The sequence below is a fragment of the Chiroxiphia lanceolata genome, chromosome 8 (assembly GCF_009829145.1).
Source record: "Chiroxiphia lanceolata isolate bChiLan1 chromosome 8, bChiLan1.pri, whole genome shotgun sequence".
NCBI classification, from domain to species: domain Eukaryota; kingdom Metazoa; phylum Chordata; class Aves; order Passeriformes; family Pipridae; genus Chiroxiphia; species Chiroxiphia lanceolata.
Genome location: NC_045644.1, coordinates 30,609,596 through 30,625,400, shown reverse-complemented (window position 1 = coordinate 30,625,400; position 15,805 = coordinate 30,609,596). Strand labels below are relative to the sequence as shown.

The window sequence follows — 15,805 nt, the reverse complement described above, 5'->3', positions numbered from 1 at the left end:
ACGGGTGGGATTTGCATGTGAAAATAATTGAGCCTCCTATTACCAGATTTATAAGTGTGAGACCTTTCTTTTTTTTTTTTTCCTATTTTTTAAGAGAGGAGCAGAATTATTTTTTTATATAAAATAGATTTTGTCTTGGATACCATGATATTATTTAATGCAAGTGTTGATTGTGGAAGACAAACTGGCTCCTTACAGGTGAATGGCAAAGGTTCTGTACCTGTATGAAAGGATAAGAAAATTTTGAAATTGCTGGTTTTTATTGCTCAGGGGCACAAGTTCTTAGGCCTTTGTTTGTCCTGTTTCAGGTCTGTAATTCATCTTTAAATGAGTATGCAGAACGTACTGTTTTGTGTTGTTGACCAAACGCTAGCAGGGCCAGGATTTGCTACTCTGTCTCTTAGATGGGACCGATTTAGCTATTCAGCTGTCATTTTGCGGTCTGTTCCTGCAGTCCATTCTCTCTATGGGATACTGGAATACACTGCACATGTTGTTTCTTTTTATTTTTCACAAACATAATTATTTTATAGATAAACTCACATAAAGCCTTTCCCCAGTAATACGTAAGTTGAGGTAATGATTTCTTTTCCTTAGTCATTTCCCTGAGCATTTGCGTTTGCTGCTGACAGATGGTCTCGGAAACTGTAGTGCTGAAGTACTGCACAAAAGGTTAACGTGAAGGGCTAAATCCTTATCCTGTTTAAATTATTGGAAAAGGCATCCATGAGCTCCCACTTTTGTCTGTGTTCATTAGGACCATAAATACATACCTGAAAACTATAATTGGAAGTTGAAATAACATGTGAGCATATGTGGTTATTTCCAAAAAAGATCTCCCAACTATTTTGAGACTCTCAGACATCCTTTTTTTTTTTTTTTCCATTTTAGCTCACACTTAAGAGTTGCATTGTTTATTTTAACCAGCTGTTTATCTCCCCTCTGTCCTTTTTTTGTGTGTGAGATGTCTTGCAACTGGTACTTGGGGCTTGGTACTGAATTCTTAAGGGTGCTCCTCAAGAACTATGTGCTGCCAGGGCAGCTTTAATCATTCTGGTTTTTAACTAACATTCCGAGCAAAGAACTAGTAACGCCTCATGTAACATGTTTACTGAATGTTACCCTAATTATATTTTCTCTGTCTTCCAGAAAAGACTTTAAAAAATAAAATTTAATTGGAGAGGTTGATTAAATTAACTTGATTTGCTTTGACTGTTTAATACTGTATATGCCAAAGTGAATTTGTGTCTGAAGCAGGCAGCAAGCAAATTTTAGCCTGGATTAACAATAAGTGTTTATAATCTTCATTCTACTGATTTTGCATCTAAATAACATGCCAGCACTCATATCTACATGAAAACATGCGGGATATGCTCTTTGAAGATGCATCAGATCATACATAAACTGCTTCAGAAAAGCCACATGTATTAAGATATAAACTAACTACAATAGCACTGCCTTGGCACTCTGAGTGCATTTTGCACATGCAGGGAGAGCAAACCTCATGTGTTGCCCTGTTGCACAAAAGGGACTGTTTGCAGTAATGCCAATGAAGTGAAGAGTTCAGGAGACTTGGAGCATGGAGGGGCTGTAAGACACAGAGCCCTGCTGGGCTGAAGAGCATTCACAGAGTCACTGAGCAGTGCTGGGGATGATAAACCCTGGAGGCAGCAGGAATTGCTCCCCTGGGGAAGCGTGCCTGCTACCTCTGGCTCAGGGGAGAGGAGTACCTGCCACACTCCTGCCAAGGCCATGGACAGGCTCTGGGACTTGGCTCGAACTCTGACAAGCTCTTGCTGACTAATTACATCTCAGTAAAGTTTTTACTGGGTGTTCTTTCGTCAGTCTAAGGTTGGGTTAGAAGCTGGTGCTCGCTGATGGGTACTGATGGTACTGAGCCCACCATGGCTTTGGGGTACAGCCCAGGGAACGGGCTTTGGGGTACAGCAAGGGAAATCCTGGGAGAGCAGTGCTGAGGAAGAGGCAGAGGTAGCTGGGGAGCACAGGGAGGCTGATCTGTGCTCCTCAGAGGTCCCTTAAAGCCACATGTGGTGGTGGGGAAACGCTGCAGCAGAGGGGCTCCACTGCTTGCACCAGGCTCTGCTAACCTCAAGCCAGTTTTGACCCCAGTGTTAACAAGATCCGAGTCTCAACGGGGACCAGAAACCGTGCTTAGATCTCATTTATTTGTGCGTGTCTGTGTTTGAAATAAAAGCTAAAGGAGGCAGCAGCCCCAGAGATGGGAGTGCAATGCTAATGGGAGGCTTGTGCCTAAGCAGAATTCCTCCTATTGTCCTCCTGGCTTTGCTAGAGCTACTCTCAGGCTCTCTGGAGGGATAGATAATGCAGATGATATGATTTATCATGTCAGTGCATACTTAGAGAGTCCTTAATCTGCAGATTATTGTCATAATCGTTTGTAATGGTTTTTCTGAGCCATTGCAGGCTACCATAGTAAGGCAAGTTTGCTTCCTAAAACATGTAATATATTTTTTGCCTCAACAGTATAGTCTATGTGAACAGTAAATAAGCAACTAGAAAATCTCCTGACAAAATCAGTGAAATCTTACTGAGCTCAGAGCAGTCTCTTTTAATCTCAGATTCTCAATTTTTAAACAAAAATCTTTGTGATCTGTGTTTCTTTACCTGCTTTAAGTGTCATGCAGCAATTAAGTAAACCAGTGAATAGACAGTGTCTTTTCAAACTACAAAATAAAATCTCTGCAGCTAAATTATCTGTCTTGGAGTGTATTTGCTCTTTGCAGTGGGAGTTCCTGACATCATGTTAACAATAGCTATAGATCAGCTGCTCAACAAGCACCTACATGCATTGTAATGTTGTGTCACACCATGTGATGCATCTGGTGGTAGTGACTATTGTGTGGACCAGAATGAGCTCCACTGGCCAAGCGTGACTGCTTGGCACTCCTGAGCCACAGAAACCTTGTCAGCCATAGATACTCTCAGAGGGCTGGGACACTGTGCTCTGGGGAGCACTGAAGTAGTTTTTAAGGGTCTAGGCTCGTAAATGAAGATGCTCAAATGTGTCTCATTCTCTGTGAGCATGGTATGTACTACCCATGGTATGTTGGTGAAATGAGCTGGGGAGGCATTAAATCTGGAAAATGTTCTCTACCTTACTTTCTGTGCCTGATCTCCTGGAGTGTCTATCTTTGATGTGCCTGGAGAATGTGATAATTATAGGAAGTAAAAAGAATGAACAGTCTAATGTTACATGATGACAATCCAATGTACATGATGATCTTCAGCTCCTGCCTACAGGTCTCTAGTTATTTAACCTTACTGCATTTTATTTTCTTTCTCATACAAGGTTTTTTATGTAGGTGATATTTTTATATTATTGTGTCTGCTCAGTACTTGATATGCCCTTACCTGTGGAAACTTCTGGTATAGGAAATATGCAGTACCATTTTAAACACTTGTGAAGCTACAGCAGAACATTTGCAACTTGGCTGATAAGTACACAATTAATGGGTTTTGATGTCTTTTCTCTTTGTCTTTAAATGTTTTGAGCAATACATCTTTAATTTGTGTGGTATGAATTTAACAAGATGCCCTTCCCTGTTTGTGGGCTGAAGTAAGAAAACGAAGCAGAAATGACAACAAAGTCAACTTCAGAGATGTCAGGAAGAACATTGTGGCCCAAACTGTGTCCATCTTGCATGAAAAATGACTCTCTGAGTTAGGGGAGTTACATCTGAACCAAAATCTTTTCTTCATCTACATCAAAAACATATGCCAATGGAAAAAAATGCACAATGAGAACCATACAAGTCTGAAATTAGAATTTCTACCTGCTATTTTTCATAGGTTTATTAGGAAAGGGCAAAAAAGTAGAAGCAGGAGAGTGTAAGGCTCTCTGATTCACCACCTCCCTCTCCCTGGCTGCCCTCTACACTTTGCAGGGCTTAAGCTGATATTCTAGTATAGTGTGATGGTTTGGGAATTATCAAGAAAGAATATTATAATTGTGCATAAAAAATATGACTAAGGAGGTATGTTAATAATACTTGCTACCATACAGAAACAGACAGAGAGGGAGTGCATGTGTATGAAGCGAACATAGAATGTGTAAGAAGGAATTAATGTTGTGACATACATATTTTAGGCAATACAACATATGTGTTTTCAAGAGCTCCAGAAGACACTGGAAGAAGGCTCCTTCCTTTATGACTTGTATTTGGAAAACTAAAGTTTCTGAAAACCATAGCATCATTATTTGTAACAAGCACTATGTCACTGGGCATTGAAGAACCTCGTGTGACTTCACTCGCAGTTCCTCAGGGCACATGTGCTCTCTGACTCTAGCACTTGTGTACAGCACTGTAAACAGGGTACAGGTCAAAGTATAGTCCAATCAGCTTGGAATAACTCTGTTCATGTTAAAAAGTCTTCCCCTTATTTGAGGCACATTTTTATAACAGGATATTGACTATTACTGAGCAAACTGTTCTAAAAGAGGTACTGACAGTATGCCTTGACTCCAGGCCAGTCATTCAGCTGGAGGTCACATGAGCACAGTCTGAACAAGAGACAGAAGTGATTCCAACATACTTCTATCACCTGGGATTAAGATGGTTTTCTTGTTTGCTTGTACACTTGTCAAAATCAGTGTAATAAAAAAAGTCTGAGTAGGAATTTTTTTTTCTCTCAGACTTAATGACTGTCCATTGACTTTGATGCACAGTGACAAATGAGACCCAGTGTTCTCAAAGATACGCAGGCAAAAAGTACCTGAAGTGCAGTCTCATCTTTTTCTTGTAGATGCATTAACCACTTTAATGCTTATACAGTGAGGGCCTGGAAGTTTCCCACTGCATGAGCATCAATGTGATGTGACTATTTACATGTCCAGAAAATCAGAGCCAAAATGTGCTCAGTCCGTTTCAATAAACAGAGTCAGCTGTTCCTTTGCAGAAGAGCAGCATCCTGCGAGAATTAATTAGCTTCTTGGGACATCATGGGTCTTTATAAAAGTGCACAAGATTTTAATGTGTCTGAAACTAATCAGTTATAATTCTATATCCCACAGGATGGGTTGACCCCCCTCCACTGTGGAGCAAGAAGTGGCCATGAACAGGTTGTAGAAATGCTGCTGGATCGTGGTGCCCCTATTCTTTCCAAAACCAAGGTAACTGGTGCTCTTTTCTACTGGGATAATCCTTGTACTTTTTTTTTTTAATGTGATTCTGCATGTCTCATGTATTTAAGGGCTTGACAATAACTTTCCCATTTCTTAGTTATTTAAAGTAACTGCGTGGGAGCTCTCCGAAGTGATGCCGTATGTAGCGCACGTCTGCATATGTAAAATGTGTTAAATTGAGATATACAAGAAAAGATGTCTGTGCCAACCAAAAAGACATGTATGGTAACCCTGTCCCTCAGAATTTTAGTAGCTGAAAATCTCTGTATCTTATCCTGGAATAAATACACGGTGATTACAATATATCTTCAGCTTGCACCAAATCTCCCTAAGGCTAGAGAAGAGACAAGAGATAAAAATAGAGCAATGTCCCTTTGCAGAGACAGCTCGTATTTCCTAAGGACTTAGCCTGATTACCAGTTTCTCCACTTTCTATCTCTCTACAGTTTATCTTGCAAAATTCTTCCTGGGTATTTCAAATCACCTGTGCCAGGGTGCACAGATTGCTTCAGACCCAGGGACTGGCATTAAAGGCAACACTTGCCAGAACTCTTCAGGCAGTGGTCTCTGCTGTGCTGTTATTCCTGATTTCAAACCTCAGTGCAGCAGCCTGCTTTGTAGCACCACTACATTCCGTGACTTTCCCATTCAGGGCTGACATTTGAGCGGTGCAGTTTGTTGAGGTTCTTTCCCAAGATAACCTTCCACTACATTTTTTTTTAACTCAGTCTGTAAGCAATATATTTCAACAACGTTTCTTGTTTGCTTCTATTATTTTCTTTCTCTCTTCTGCCATCCTGTTCTTTTCTGTCTCAGCACCCTTCTATATTCTGCTTTTCTCCTCCCTCTTTTGTTTTTGTTTTTTTTTTTTCTCCCCTTACTGGAGTATATTTAGCATTTATCTGGGGAGGTTGGCACCAGCTTTCCTCTGCTAAATGAGTCACTGGTAAGAGCTGTCATGGGTAATCTGACAGACAGTTTTCACCCATCCTCTGCATGTGGAGTTTCCATGGACTTCCACAGCCCTGACTCACAAACTTCAGGAGCAGGGGAGAACAGCAGGGGGCTGTCCAGGAACCCCTTGGGCTGCATCTCCACACCAATGCCACTCTCAGAGACTAGAACTCCTGCTTCAGGGAGTCAAGCTCTTCCACACTCTCTGATAGCTGAATTAATTACTTAAAGGGGAAAAAAGCCCAAAACCAAAACACCAAAAAAGCCACCCCAAAAAACAAACAAACAAACAAAACAAACCACAATCACACACACACAAAAAAAAACCAAACCAAAAAACCCCCCACAACATAAACTCTATTTCTTTCATTTCCACCATCATATATATGAAAACCTCTCCTAAGGAACTATATTTTTTTTGTTGCGTGGATTTTGTGTTTTCAAGTGTTATCCCTAAACTTAACCTGCTGTTCAAGGCCTGTAGGTTTTGGGTTTGTTGCTCTTCCTGAGCAGACTCCACAGCCTGCCCAGAGTTTACTAGACAAAATCAGGCAGATGATTACATGGGATAGTGGGTTTGAAGTTGCCTAAGGCCGAAAGACACACTTTGGATGATGATCTGTGGAGGGTTATATAGAAAACTACAGCAAAATAGGAGCCTCCTCTGAAAGAGAGAATGCTCTTATGTGTTTAAAAAGCAAACAGAAGAAAGTGCAGAGCTTCCTAAGTTTCCTTCTGATGTGTTAATTCTACCATTTTCAGAAGGTAATCTAAGAAGTAGCTGTACCTCTGAATGGCATAAATGAATTCATTCATTTGGCACTAAACTGCAGAACTGTCCTCTGCAAAAATAAGTGGCTCCATTCTCTTCAAATTAAGTCATATATTATTGGAAATAGGGCACATCTTTGAAAGAATTTGAACTTCACAAAGTTTTCTCATGTTATATAAAACTCTTTCAGAATAATAACCAGGCTGCAGTTTGATAGCTGTTTCCTGCTAGAGATGGTTTAGTGTAGTGCTGACCCTTTTTTGCACTGGAATAACCTTAGATTTATTTTCAGGGGATGAAATGACCTAATGGATTATCTGGGGTGTTCTACAGGCAAAAGGAAAAGGGAATTCTAGTTCTGAATATGCCAATGATTTTGTATAAGAAATGGCATCCCTGCCTGTCAGGGTCCATCTTTTTTTAATTATCAGTTTTCCAGACTCGTTTGGCTCTTTCTTTCCCCCCCCCCCCCCCTCAGAGTTAACGGCTCTTTCCCTGATTAAAGCGCTTTGCCACAGCAACAAAATATGATATTTAATTTTATGTTTGCCTAGTCAGGCAGTTGATACTCTGTTTCATCTCTATGGTCTCCTTTTGTTTTGTTTTCGGGTTTTTTTATTTGTTTTTTTGGTTGGTTGGGTTTTTTAAGGTATTGGTGACTGTCAATATCTTCTATTAATCTTGAACTTCTTCACCTTTTAGTATTTTCTTGGCAATCTTTAAAAAAGCAGTACTGTAACAGTGTTTATATAGTGGCTCTGGCCTAAAGTACCAAATCACTTCTTACAGACATTGTTGGATTGTCTCTCACAAAAAACATGTGGGACTGCAGAACACTGTTACATATAATGTATTTATGTTGAATGTGGGAAGACAAAGGCATCGAAATATTAACTGACTTGTGTAAGATTATGGAGTATCTTCTACTGCAACAGAATTAGGCCTGGTTTAGGTTATAACAAAAGACAATTTTCCAAACGTTTTCTGAATTCATCAACTTCTTTAGCATCCAGTCATATCTCTTGTTTTTCTGTGTAAAGTCTGACTATTTGGTGCACTTCTTTCATCCATGACAGATTTTTATCAAGCATTTTGCTGAGTTTCCCAAATTGACGTCTGGCTGCTCTGTTTCTTCCTTTCTTTTCCATCAATGTCAGCCTTCTTAGTACAAGTCTCTCCTATAAAGGAGTCCCATATCAACTTCTCAATTTCTTACTCCATTAATAAGTGTGGTTTCTTGGCTGTAATTGTGAAGAATTACACTTTTAACCCAAAGGATCTTTCTTATCAAAATGGAGCAGAACTGTTTATGAAGTTTCATGATTTTTTTTACTCTCATCTGAAAAGCATCATCACTTATAAACTGTTATCAGGAAGGCTTGGTGACCAGGGGAAATTAATCTTTTTTTGTTCTACTGTTCAACTGAACTAGAAGACAGTGAAAACATTTAAAATGCACTGCTAGTATCAAGCTTCCATGCAGATAATTGCTATAGTACCCTTTGGGAATGGGAGAGAGGCTTATCCAAGCCAACATAAATCACAAGTGAGATGCCCATGAGATAATCTTACTTGAAGGATAGAACTGTGTCCAAGGATGTCTGTATCTCAGCATTGAATATAACCTGCTTTCAAATTCTGGCAGGATTTGCCTGTTTGCTTCCACCATCTTTATTCCATGTCAATTTTAAAAATTACTTCACTGTGTATTTCCAACTTTATTTCAAATGCTTGTAATTACTGTTATCGTATGGCCATGAGAAGGGCAAAGGAAGAGATCTGTTTCAGAGAGCCTGAGATTTCAGCTGGTTTTATACTGTTACTTTGCCTTTGCTAAATGTGGTCACATGAGGGCACTGCATCTGTGACCAAAAGTTTCAGTGTCTCATGATACAGACACAGTGTACTGTCAGTCATTTATAGATTATAAACTGTTGTGTGTTTCAAGAATAGCTTCTGCACTCAAATCTCATATTGGCATTAGGAGGATCGAGTGAAAAAAAAATGTGAGTGGAAAAAGGATCTCATGTGCCTCGGCTAACAAGACCTCTTTCATTCTGGCATATATTTTAAACTTTCATCATGAAACATTGTCAGTCCTTTAAATTTCTGAGAATTTTCTCTTTGTGTTTTTTCTCTGGAAATATAATATGTTTGTTATCTCTTTTAAGCACTGTAAGAAACAATTCATTGGTACATGAATCTCTCTCAGGTGTTTCCCTGGTAAAACAGCTTTACCACTGCCCCTGGTAGGTCACAGCATGGAGGTCTCATTCACAGATTTTTAGTTCCACTTGAAACTATTGCTGTTGTACCCATGTTGAACGGGAAGAATGGTCTCCAGAGGTGTGTAATGTGGAATAAGCATGCATACAACCCAAATTCAGGAAGACACGAGAGGAGGAATGAGGGAAGGCTGTAGTGTTTACTGAGTGATACTCTGACCTGTGCTCTCATGCCTGGTCTATGCAAGCTACTCTGAAGTGGTGAGTTTAATGCAGCTTTTAAATCCAGCAAATTCCCTGGCTAGGGTGTTAAAAGTCTGAAACAACACAAAGTGCCGTTTCTCACATAACTCATCTAAATCAAGCAGCTTATCTGAGCTATACTGGATGAAAGAAGCTACGTTTAGAGCATTGCTGGTATGTTGTGATGGCTTTTCAATGTAGAGCTGCCTACAAACTCTAACCAAACAAGCTCTAAATTCTAGAGTAAGAACCCTCATCGTTACACTGAACATGTTAAGTTTATTTTGAGTGCTCTCTGGGCTTGTAAAATTCTTCATACAATAAATGCTTTGAGAACAACGCAGAGGAGTTTTATTTCTCTGAGCATCCTATAACCCACCCGTGTTGGGTCTTTCTGTTGGCAGAATGGTTTGTCTCCGTTGCACATGGCAACACAAGGAGATCATCTAAACTGTGTTCAGCTTCTGATTCAGCACAACGTGCCTGTAGATGACGTCACTAATGACTATCTGACTGCGCTGCATGTCGCCGCCCACTGTGGCCACTACAAAGTTGCCAAGGTTCTCTTGGACAAGAAAGCTAATCCTAATGCCAAAGCACTGGTGAGTACACAGCAGGGTACTATTCACAGCTAAACATTGTCCCAAAGTTGTGGTGAGACTCATTTGAGAGTTATTTTCTGCCTGCTGATGTTGACGGGGAGGAGGTGCTGTGTTGCTACAGCCCAAGAGAGGATGCTCGAGGTTCAAAGTGTTGATAATGTATTGTGAAATCAGAGCAGACCTTTGCTTACAGATGGTCAACAGTGATTTATGAATTTTTAGTGTAACTAGAGCACTTTTGCCTCCCAGTAGCTTTTTATGATTCTGGACAGGTGAAACAGCTGCAGACGTAACTGCTGTACGTTTGGGTATGGAGAGAACCCTCATTTTCTAAGTGTTTGTACAGAGAAAAGAATCAGCAACATTTAAAACCGAGGGAATTTTTATTAGCTCTCAATCATGTGAAACAGTAAAAGGTAGGAATGAGTTACATAATGAATATTTGTGGTATTGTATAATTATGTCAATGGAGTCATATGCCTTTCTGCTTTAAAAACAACTTCAGTAACAAAATACATTAGTGCAGTTAAACTGCATACAAGCAGAATGCATCAATGTGTTTCGTTCAAGAACTTGCAATCTGTTCTTTTTAGAATGTCTCTTTGATTTGTTTTTCAATAATTGTTCCAAACAAATTTACGTTCTGACATGAATTGGGTTGACTGTTGGTTTCACAGCCTGATGCTCACTAATTCAGCTCCTGAAATGTTATGTGAGCTCCTGAAACCCTTACAAGCCAGAAGGGATTGACTCTCTTGAAAACAGTACAGGCTCCACAGATTCCCTTCTCTCAGCCCCTCTGTTTTTGTGTCAGATCAACCTGTCCTCAGGTGTCTTTGGTCAAGGTATTATGGGTTTTGTTCACTATAAACAGCAAGTGGGGAGGCAAAATAGTTGTAAGTTGCTGTAAACTGGCAGATAACGAATGAAAAAAAAAAAGTAGTAAAAATAGTTTAGAAGATCTAACTTCCATAGGCTGTAATGTGCCTTTTTTACTAGCAGTTCTAAAAGCTCAAAAGAAAACCAACCAAAAAAGACCCACCCCAATCCCCTGCCCCTCCCCAAAAAAAACTCTGGAAAAAAACCCCACCCAGTTAAAAATGAGTATGGTAAGCAACAAATGAAGGGTTTGATAGTTTTGGTGAACTGAGAAATTTTTAAAATAAATTAATTACTGGAGTAGGCAATATATTTCATAACTAAAACTTGCTATATGAAATAGAAAAACCTTCTAAAAAGAAAAAGACCTATCTCTTACATGAAAAATTTAATAAAGCCAAAACAAGTCTGAGAGGTGTTTTTGTTGAAACTGAAAAATGTTTTACATGAATTCCATACCCAGTTCTAGTTTTTAAGGACACATGGGGTATCAAGAAGTGTATTTTTTCATTTACAGAATGGTTTCACACCTCTTCACATTGCCTGCAAGAAAAACAGAATAAAAGTAATGGAACTTCTTCTGAAGCACGGGGCATCAATTCAAGCTGTGACTGAGGTAAGAAATGGTCTTTTCACACTTGTGTTTGCTTTTCCTACAAATTTCATTGTAACTGTACTGATTAATATTTGAACATTTCTGGAAGAGCATGGACCATGCAATTACTTTCAGCTAGGTATTATGAAATAATAAAACTGAATAATAAAGTCAGTTGCCCTTGTGAATCACAAACAAATTATATGCTTTGGGATTACAGTTGGAAAAACAAGTGAAACATAACATATGAAAAATTTTTTCTAAAATCCACCATTTCTGTCACTTTTTTCTGTAATTTAAAGCACCAAAGATGATGAAATTTGAGAGATCAAGGTGAAGACTGTGCTTCACCAAGTCCTATTTTGAAAGGTGATTTAATTCAGAGCTTGTTTTCACTTTCCACACAGAAGTTATGCTTACCCACCATCATGGGGCATCACAGATCAGCTAGACAGAAATCAAAATGCTGTTACTTCAGCCAGGATGACATAGTGCGCACCCAGTTATTGGCACAATTTAGAGATTAATGAAGTACCTACAGGATATTTTTTGTCTGCGTTTGTGTATATTCTACCAATTGAGGAGAGGAGGAAAGATCACATATATGAATGTGTGAACCCTGTGGAATAAGCCAGGTTAGGAAATGGCAAGGAATTCCATTGATTAAGCAAGGTACAATGGGGAGTAGTTCATCTCCACAAAATGGAGTTTCATTTAATGCATGGGGTTTTATTTTAATTATTCAGCAGCAAACCATAGAGCTCCCATCCTGGCTTGCTTGAGGGAGAGTAGAGCCTGCCCCGGCTATAGTTTACTTGTCTCCAGACTAGTTTTTGAAAACCTTAGGGGTTGTAGATGCAGCTTTCAGTTTAATTTGAAATCCTATTAGCAGGGGAGTGAGAAACACAAAGACAGCCTTTATGGAAGGGCTGAGATGTGTCCCCTCTATATTAAGTAGTCGGTGTGGAAGTAGAAACACTATCAAATCCATTTTATCCCTTTTAAATTCAAAGAATTATGAGAACAGAAGCAAAAGCAACACTTAGCTACACTGATTGGTGCAAGTGAACCAGGTTAAAAGTCTGGTCTGTGCTTTTGGAATTGCTTTTTTGAGCAAAAGCTTTCCAAAAGCAAGAGCTTTTCCTTTATTTTCTGCCTCACCGTGATCTCATATGATCTCAAACCACATCTGACTGCATTTGTTGGGATTCAGGATGATACTTTACTGCAGGGCTTTACCTTCCTGCCTCTTTCACTGACTATATAGTACCAACCTTTCAAGGCAGAATTAGGAGTTGGTACTCAGCACCCATCCCATAAGCTGCTATTTCTCTAAGTCAGAAACAAAGTTTGTATCTGGCCCTCAAAACAAATTGGCCAGAAAGCTTCAGAGTCTTCCTCCCTGAAGGAATCTGAGAGCAAGCAAGTGTTGGTTGCAAGTTGTGAATAAACAATGCAAATGCAATAAGAGGAAACAAATAATCATTGTCACAAATAATGACTGTTGCATATGAAACTGTGCATCAAAGGTAACATTTATTACCTTTTTTATATGGTGAATTTTGTTTTCCAGATAGATTCCATACTTCCATTTGCAAATACTGCACCTTTTTTTCCGCTGCAGGCTTGAATCCTTGCAGTATGAGTTGGTGCTTTATGGTCTAAGAGGACAATATGCCTTGTATTTCCATCACTCTATTATTTTAAAAGCATTTACTAAATTATTTGAAACAGATAGAAGAAGTAACACATTGAACCAGTTATGCTGCCTTCCTGCTCATATTTGCTGTTCTGCATGAGAAAGGAAAAAAAGTGTGTTTTTCTCACCTCTACCTTCCTGGGACTTGTGAATATCTGTGGGAAAGCTGCCTAAATCAGGGGATTTCCAGAGATCCACTGAGCTTTCTCCTCCTCTTGGTAGCAAAACCCCCTTTTGCAGCCTCTGGCTGAGTATTGGTACAGCTGTGCAGAAGCAGCTGTGAAGAGGCTTTAGGATAATTCTATGTGGAGAAATATTAACTATCGATTAGATTTCTAAAGCAAAATCCTTGAGGTCATGTCCTGCTAAAAGACTGCTCCCTTTTCCCCCTTTCCTTCTCCCTCCCTCTCTCTCCAGCTGGTCTTTCACATCTTGTATTAGGGCAGTGGTGCAGATTTATGATGGTGATAGTGCCACAAAGACCTGAGGGAAGGGGTAATTCTCTGTAGCCTGTGTCACTTGTGTCTGGGCCTCTCTGGCTGGATGCCAGTTTCAAATTCCCTTTCTCCTGGAGAAACAGTGGGTATGGAGCTCACCACTAAGTTCAATAGACCTTTTTGTTCACCCCAAAGCCACTGGATCTGTTGAGGACAATGGACACTGCATCTTTTTTGCATTTAGCTGGATGTTCCAGAAAGTCTTACCTTTGTACCAGGAATGCTTCTGCAGTTTATTTATTTATTTCCTTCTATTCCAAGATGCAAATGCTTTAAGAAGAAGTTTTGCTTAGTTGATGGAGAACTACTGAATCCCTAGAATGTTTACATGTTTGCTCATGAATCATACTCATAGGTGTTTCCAATTCTGTGTGCCCTTTACTTTAAGCATGTGTATATGGTTTTGAGGAGATGAGACCCTCTCAGAAGAGCAAGCACTGGAGTTTACTTAGTTTGGAATAATTTATGTTTTCTCCATGACATTCTTGTAAAGGAATGTGGAAGTAGGCATTTAAATTGGACTTTGATTTGTTTTCCAGTCGGGCCTAACTCCAATCCACGTTGCTGCCTTCATGGGCCATGTAAATATTGTATCGCAGCTAATGCATCATGGAGCATCACCCAACACTACCAACGTGGTGAGTAACAGCTCCCCTCTCAGCACAGCAGCACTGGGAATACACTGTAGTATCTGGGAGCAGCACTGTGAAGAAGTGCCTAATTCTGATGTTCACCATCCACCTCCACAGCAGTTGTGGCTCGTGCTGGAGTCATGGGAAAGTGCAACCTGCTGGCTGCTACTCGGGAGATGCTTGACAGGTTGAAACCTCAAAAGGGGCTGACCTTAAGTAGGGTCTCTCCTCTTTATTTTCTGAAGTAAAGGATGAGAACACACTGTAGCTTTTCATATGTAGTTTTTGAGATGTGTGCTTGACTGTTGAGCACTGTTTTCCCAAGACCCCGGGGGTCTGCCATTTAAGGAAAGTTGTGCTGTTATCAACAGATTGCAGCAGATTGTTGGGACATATTGCCTGTGTCCATCCAGCCGTCTGAGCTGCCTTTCTGCTGGATGTGTGCTGTGTGCCCCAAGGCTCCCGGGGCATGTGTAAAAACTGAAGTCATTGTTAGATGGATATTTGAAAGCTGGGAAGTGGAAGGAAAGCAGAAGCTTTTTGGTTCTCTGCAGTAGTTTGGCCTCAAAATTTCCCTTTCACCTTCCATACGCAGGTGCAGTTAGAAGGCAACATTTTGTAAATCTTCACCTGTTCATTCTATTGGATTATATAAAAATGCAGCACCATTTGGAAATTAGCAGGTGTTTATACCTAAAGACATATTGACGTCCAAAAATGTAGAAAGCACTTTTCCCTCCTGCATTTATTCTGGCTTCCTTGGATTTGTCTTTTCTTAAGTCCATGAAGCTTTGGATGAATGTACTCAATAATGATACTATTTTTTCTTCTTGTTTAATCAGCTCAGTGCTTGTCAAATAACAAATTACAGCAGGGGCATAAGGCACAGCAGAAAGAAAAGACAAATACATGTGTGCCTGAATATATGAAATTTAAAATATGTTTTTTGACTACATTAAACTCTATTTAAATGGACATAATTTTTAACACTTAGTAAAATGCTAGTAAATATGAAGATTGCACTGTCTCTTTTCAGCAAAAGGCAGTGACAAAGGCACTATTGTGTTGGGAAACTGACCCCGCAATAAACTGCTTTGCAGCATACAGAGAGATCAAATATTGACTTAATCTTACATCTTGCTCACAGACAACTACGGCAAAGTATTCTAGTGGAGATCACACTGAACTGGGCCCTCGGTATTTTTGTGTTTATGAAACGTTGTTGGCATTTGTTTTTCCTGTAGTCTGTTTTTAATTGATATTTTGTTTTTGCTGCTGCACACCAGAGAGGAGAAACAGCACTGCACATGGCTGCCAGGGCTGGCCAGACAGAGGTGGTGCGATACCTGGTACAAAACGGAGCCCAGGTGGAGGCTAAAGCCAAGGTAAGGTGATGGCCCAGGTAGAATAAACCTGGATAGTCTATTTTGACAGAGCAAGGACTCACATTCACCTTGCATGTGTCTTTCAGGGAGAGAAAGGGAGATGAAGCCATGTCATGTAATAACCACTGATACTTTGTTATGTGCCCTCTTACTTGTAG

The 15,805-nt window shown here is 39.9% G+C and overlaps 1 protein-coding gene across 7 annotated transcripts in view; it reads left to right on the top strand.

Annotated features, from left to right (window-relative positions):
* Positions 1 to 15,805, top strand: part of ANK3 (ankyrin 3) — a 209,230-nt gene that overhangs the window by 86,583 nt on the left and 106,842 nt on the right. For all 7 annotated transcript variants that reach the window (XM_032695161.1, XM_032695158.1, XM_032695157.1 and 4 more), the window contains 5 exons: positions 5,054 to 5,152; positions 9,763 to 9,960; positions 11,357 to 11,455; positions 14,170 to 14,268; positions 15,549 to 15,647. In XM_032695161.1, the coding sequence (XP_032551052.1) occupies positions 5,054 to 5,152; positions 9,763 to 9,960; positions 11,357 to 11,455; positions 14,170 to 14,268; positions 15,549 to 15,647 (594 nt within the window). The remainder of the gene's footprint in view (positions 1 to 5,053; positions 5,153 to 9,762; positions 9,961 to 11,356; positions 11,456 to 14,169; positions 14,269 to 15,548; positions 15,648 to 15,805) is intronic.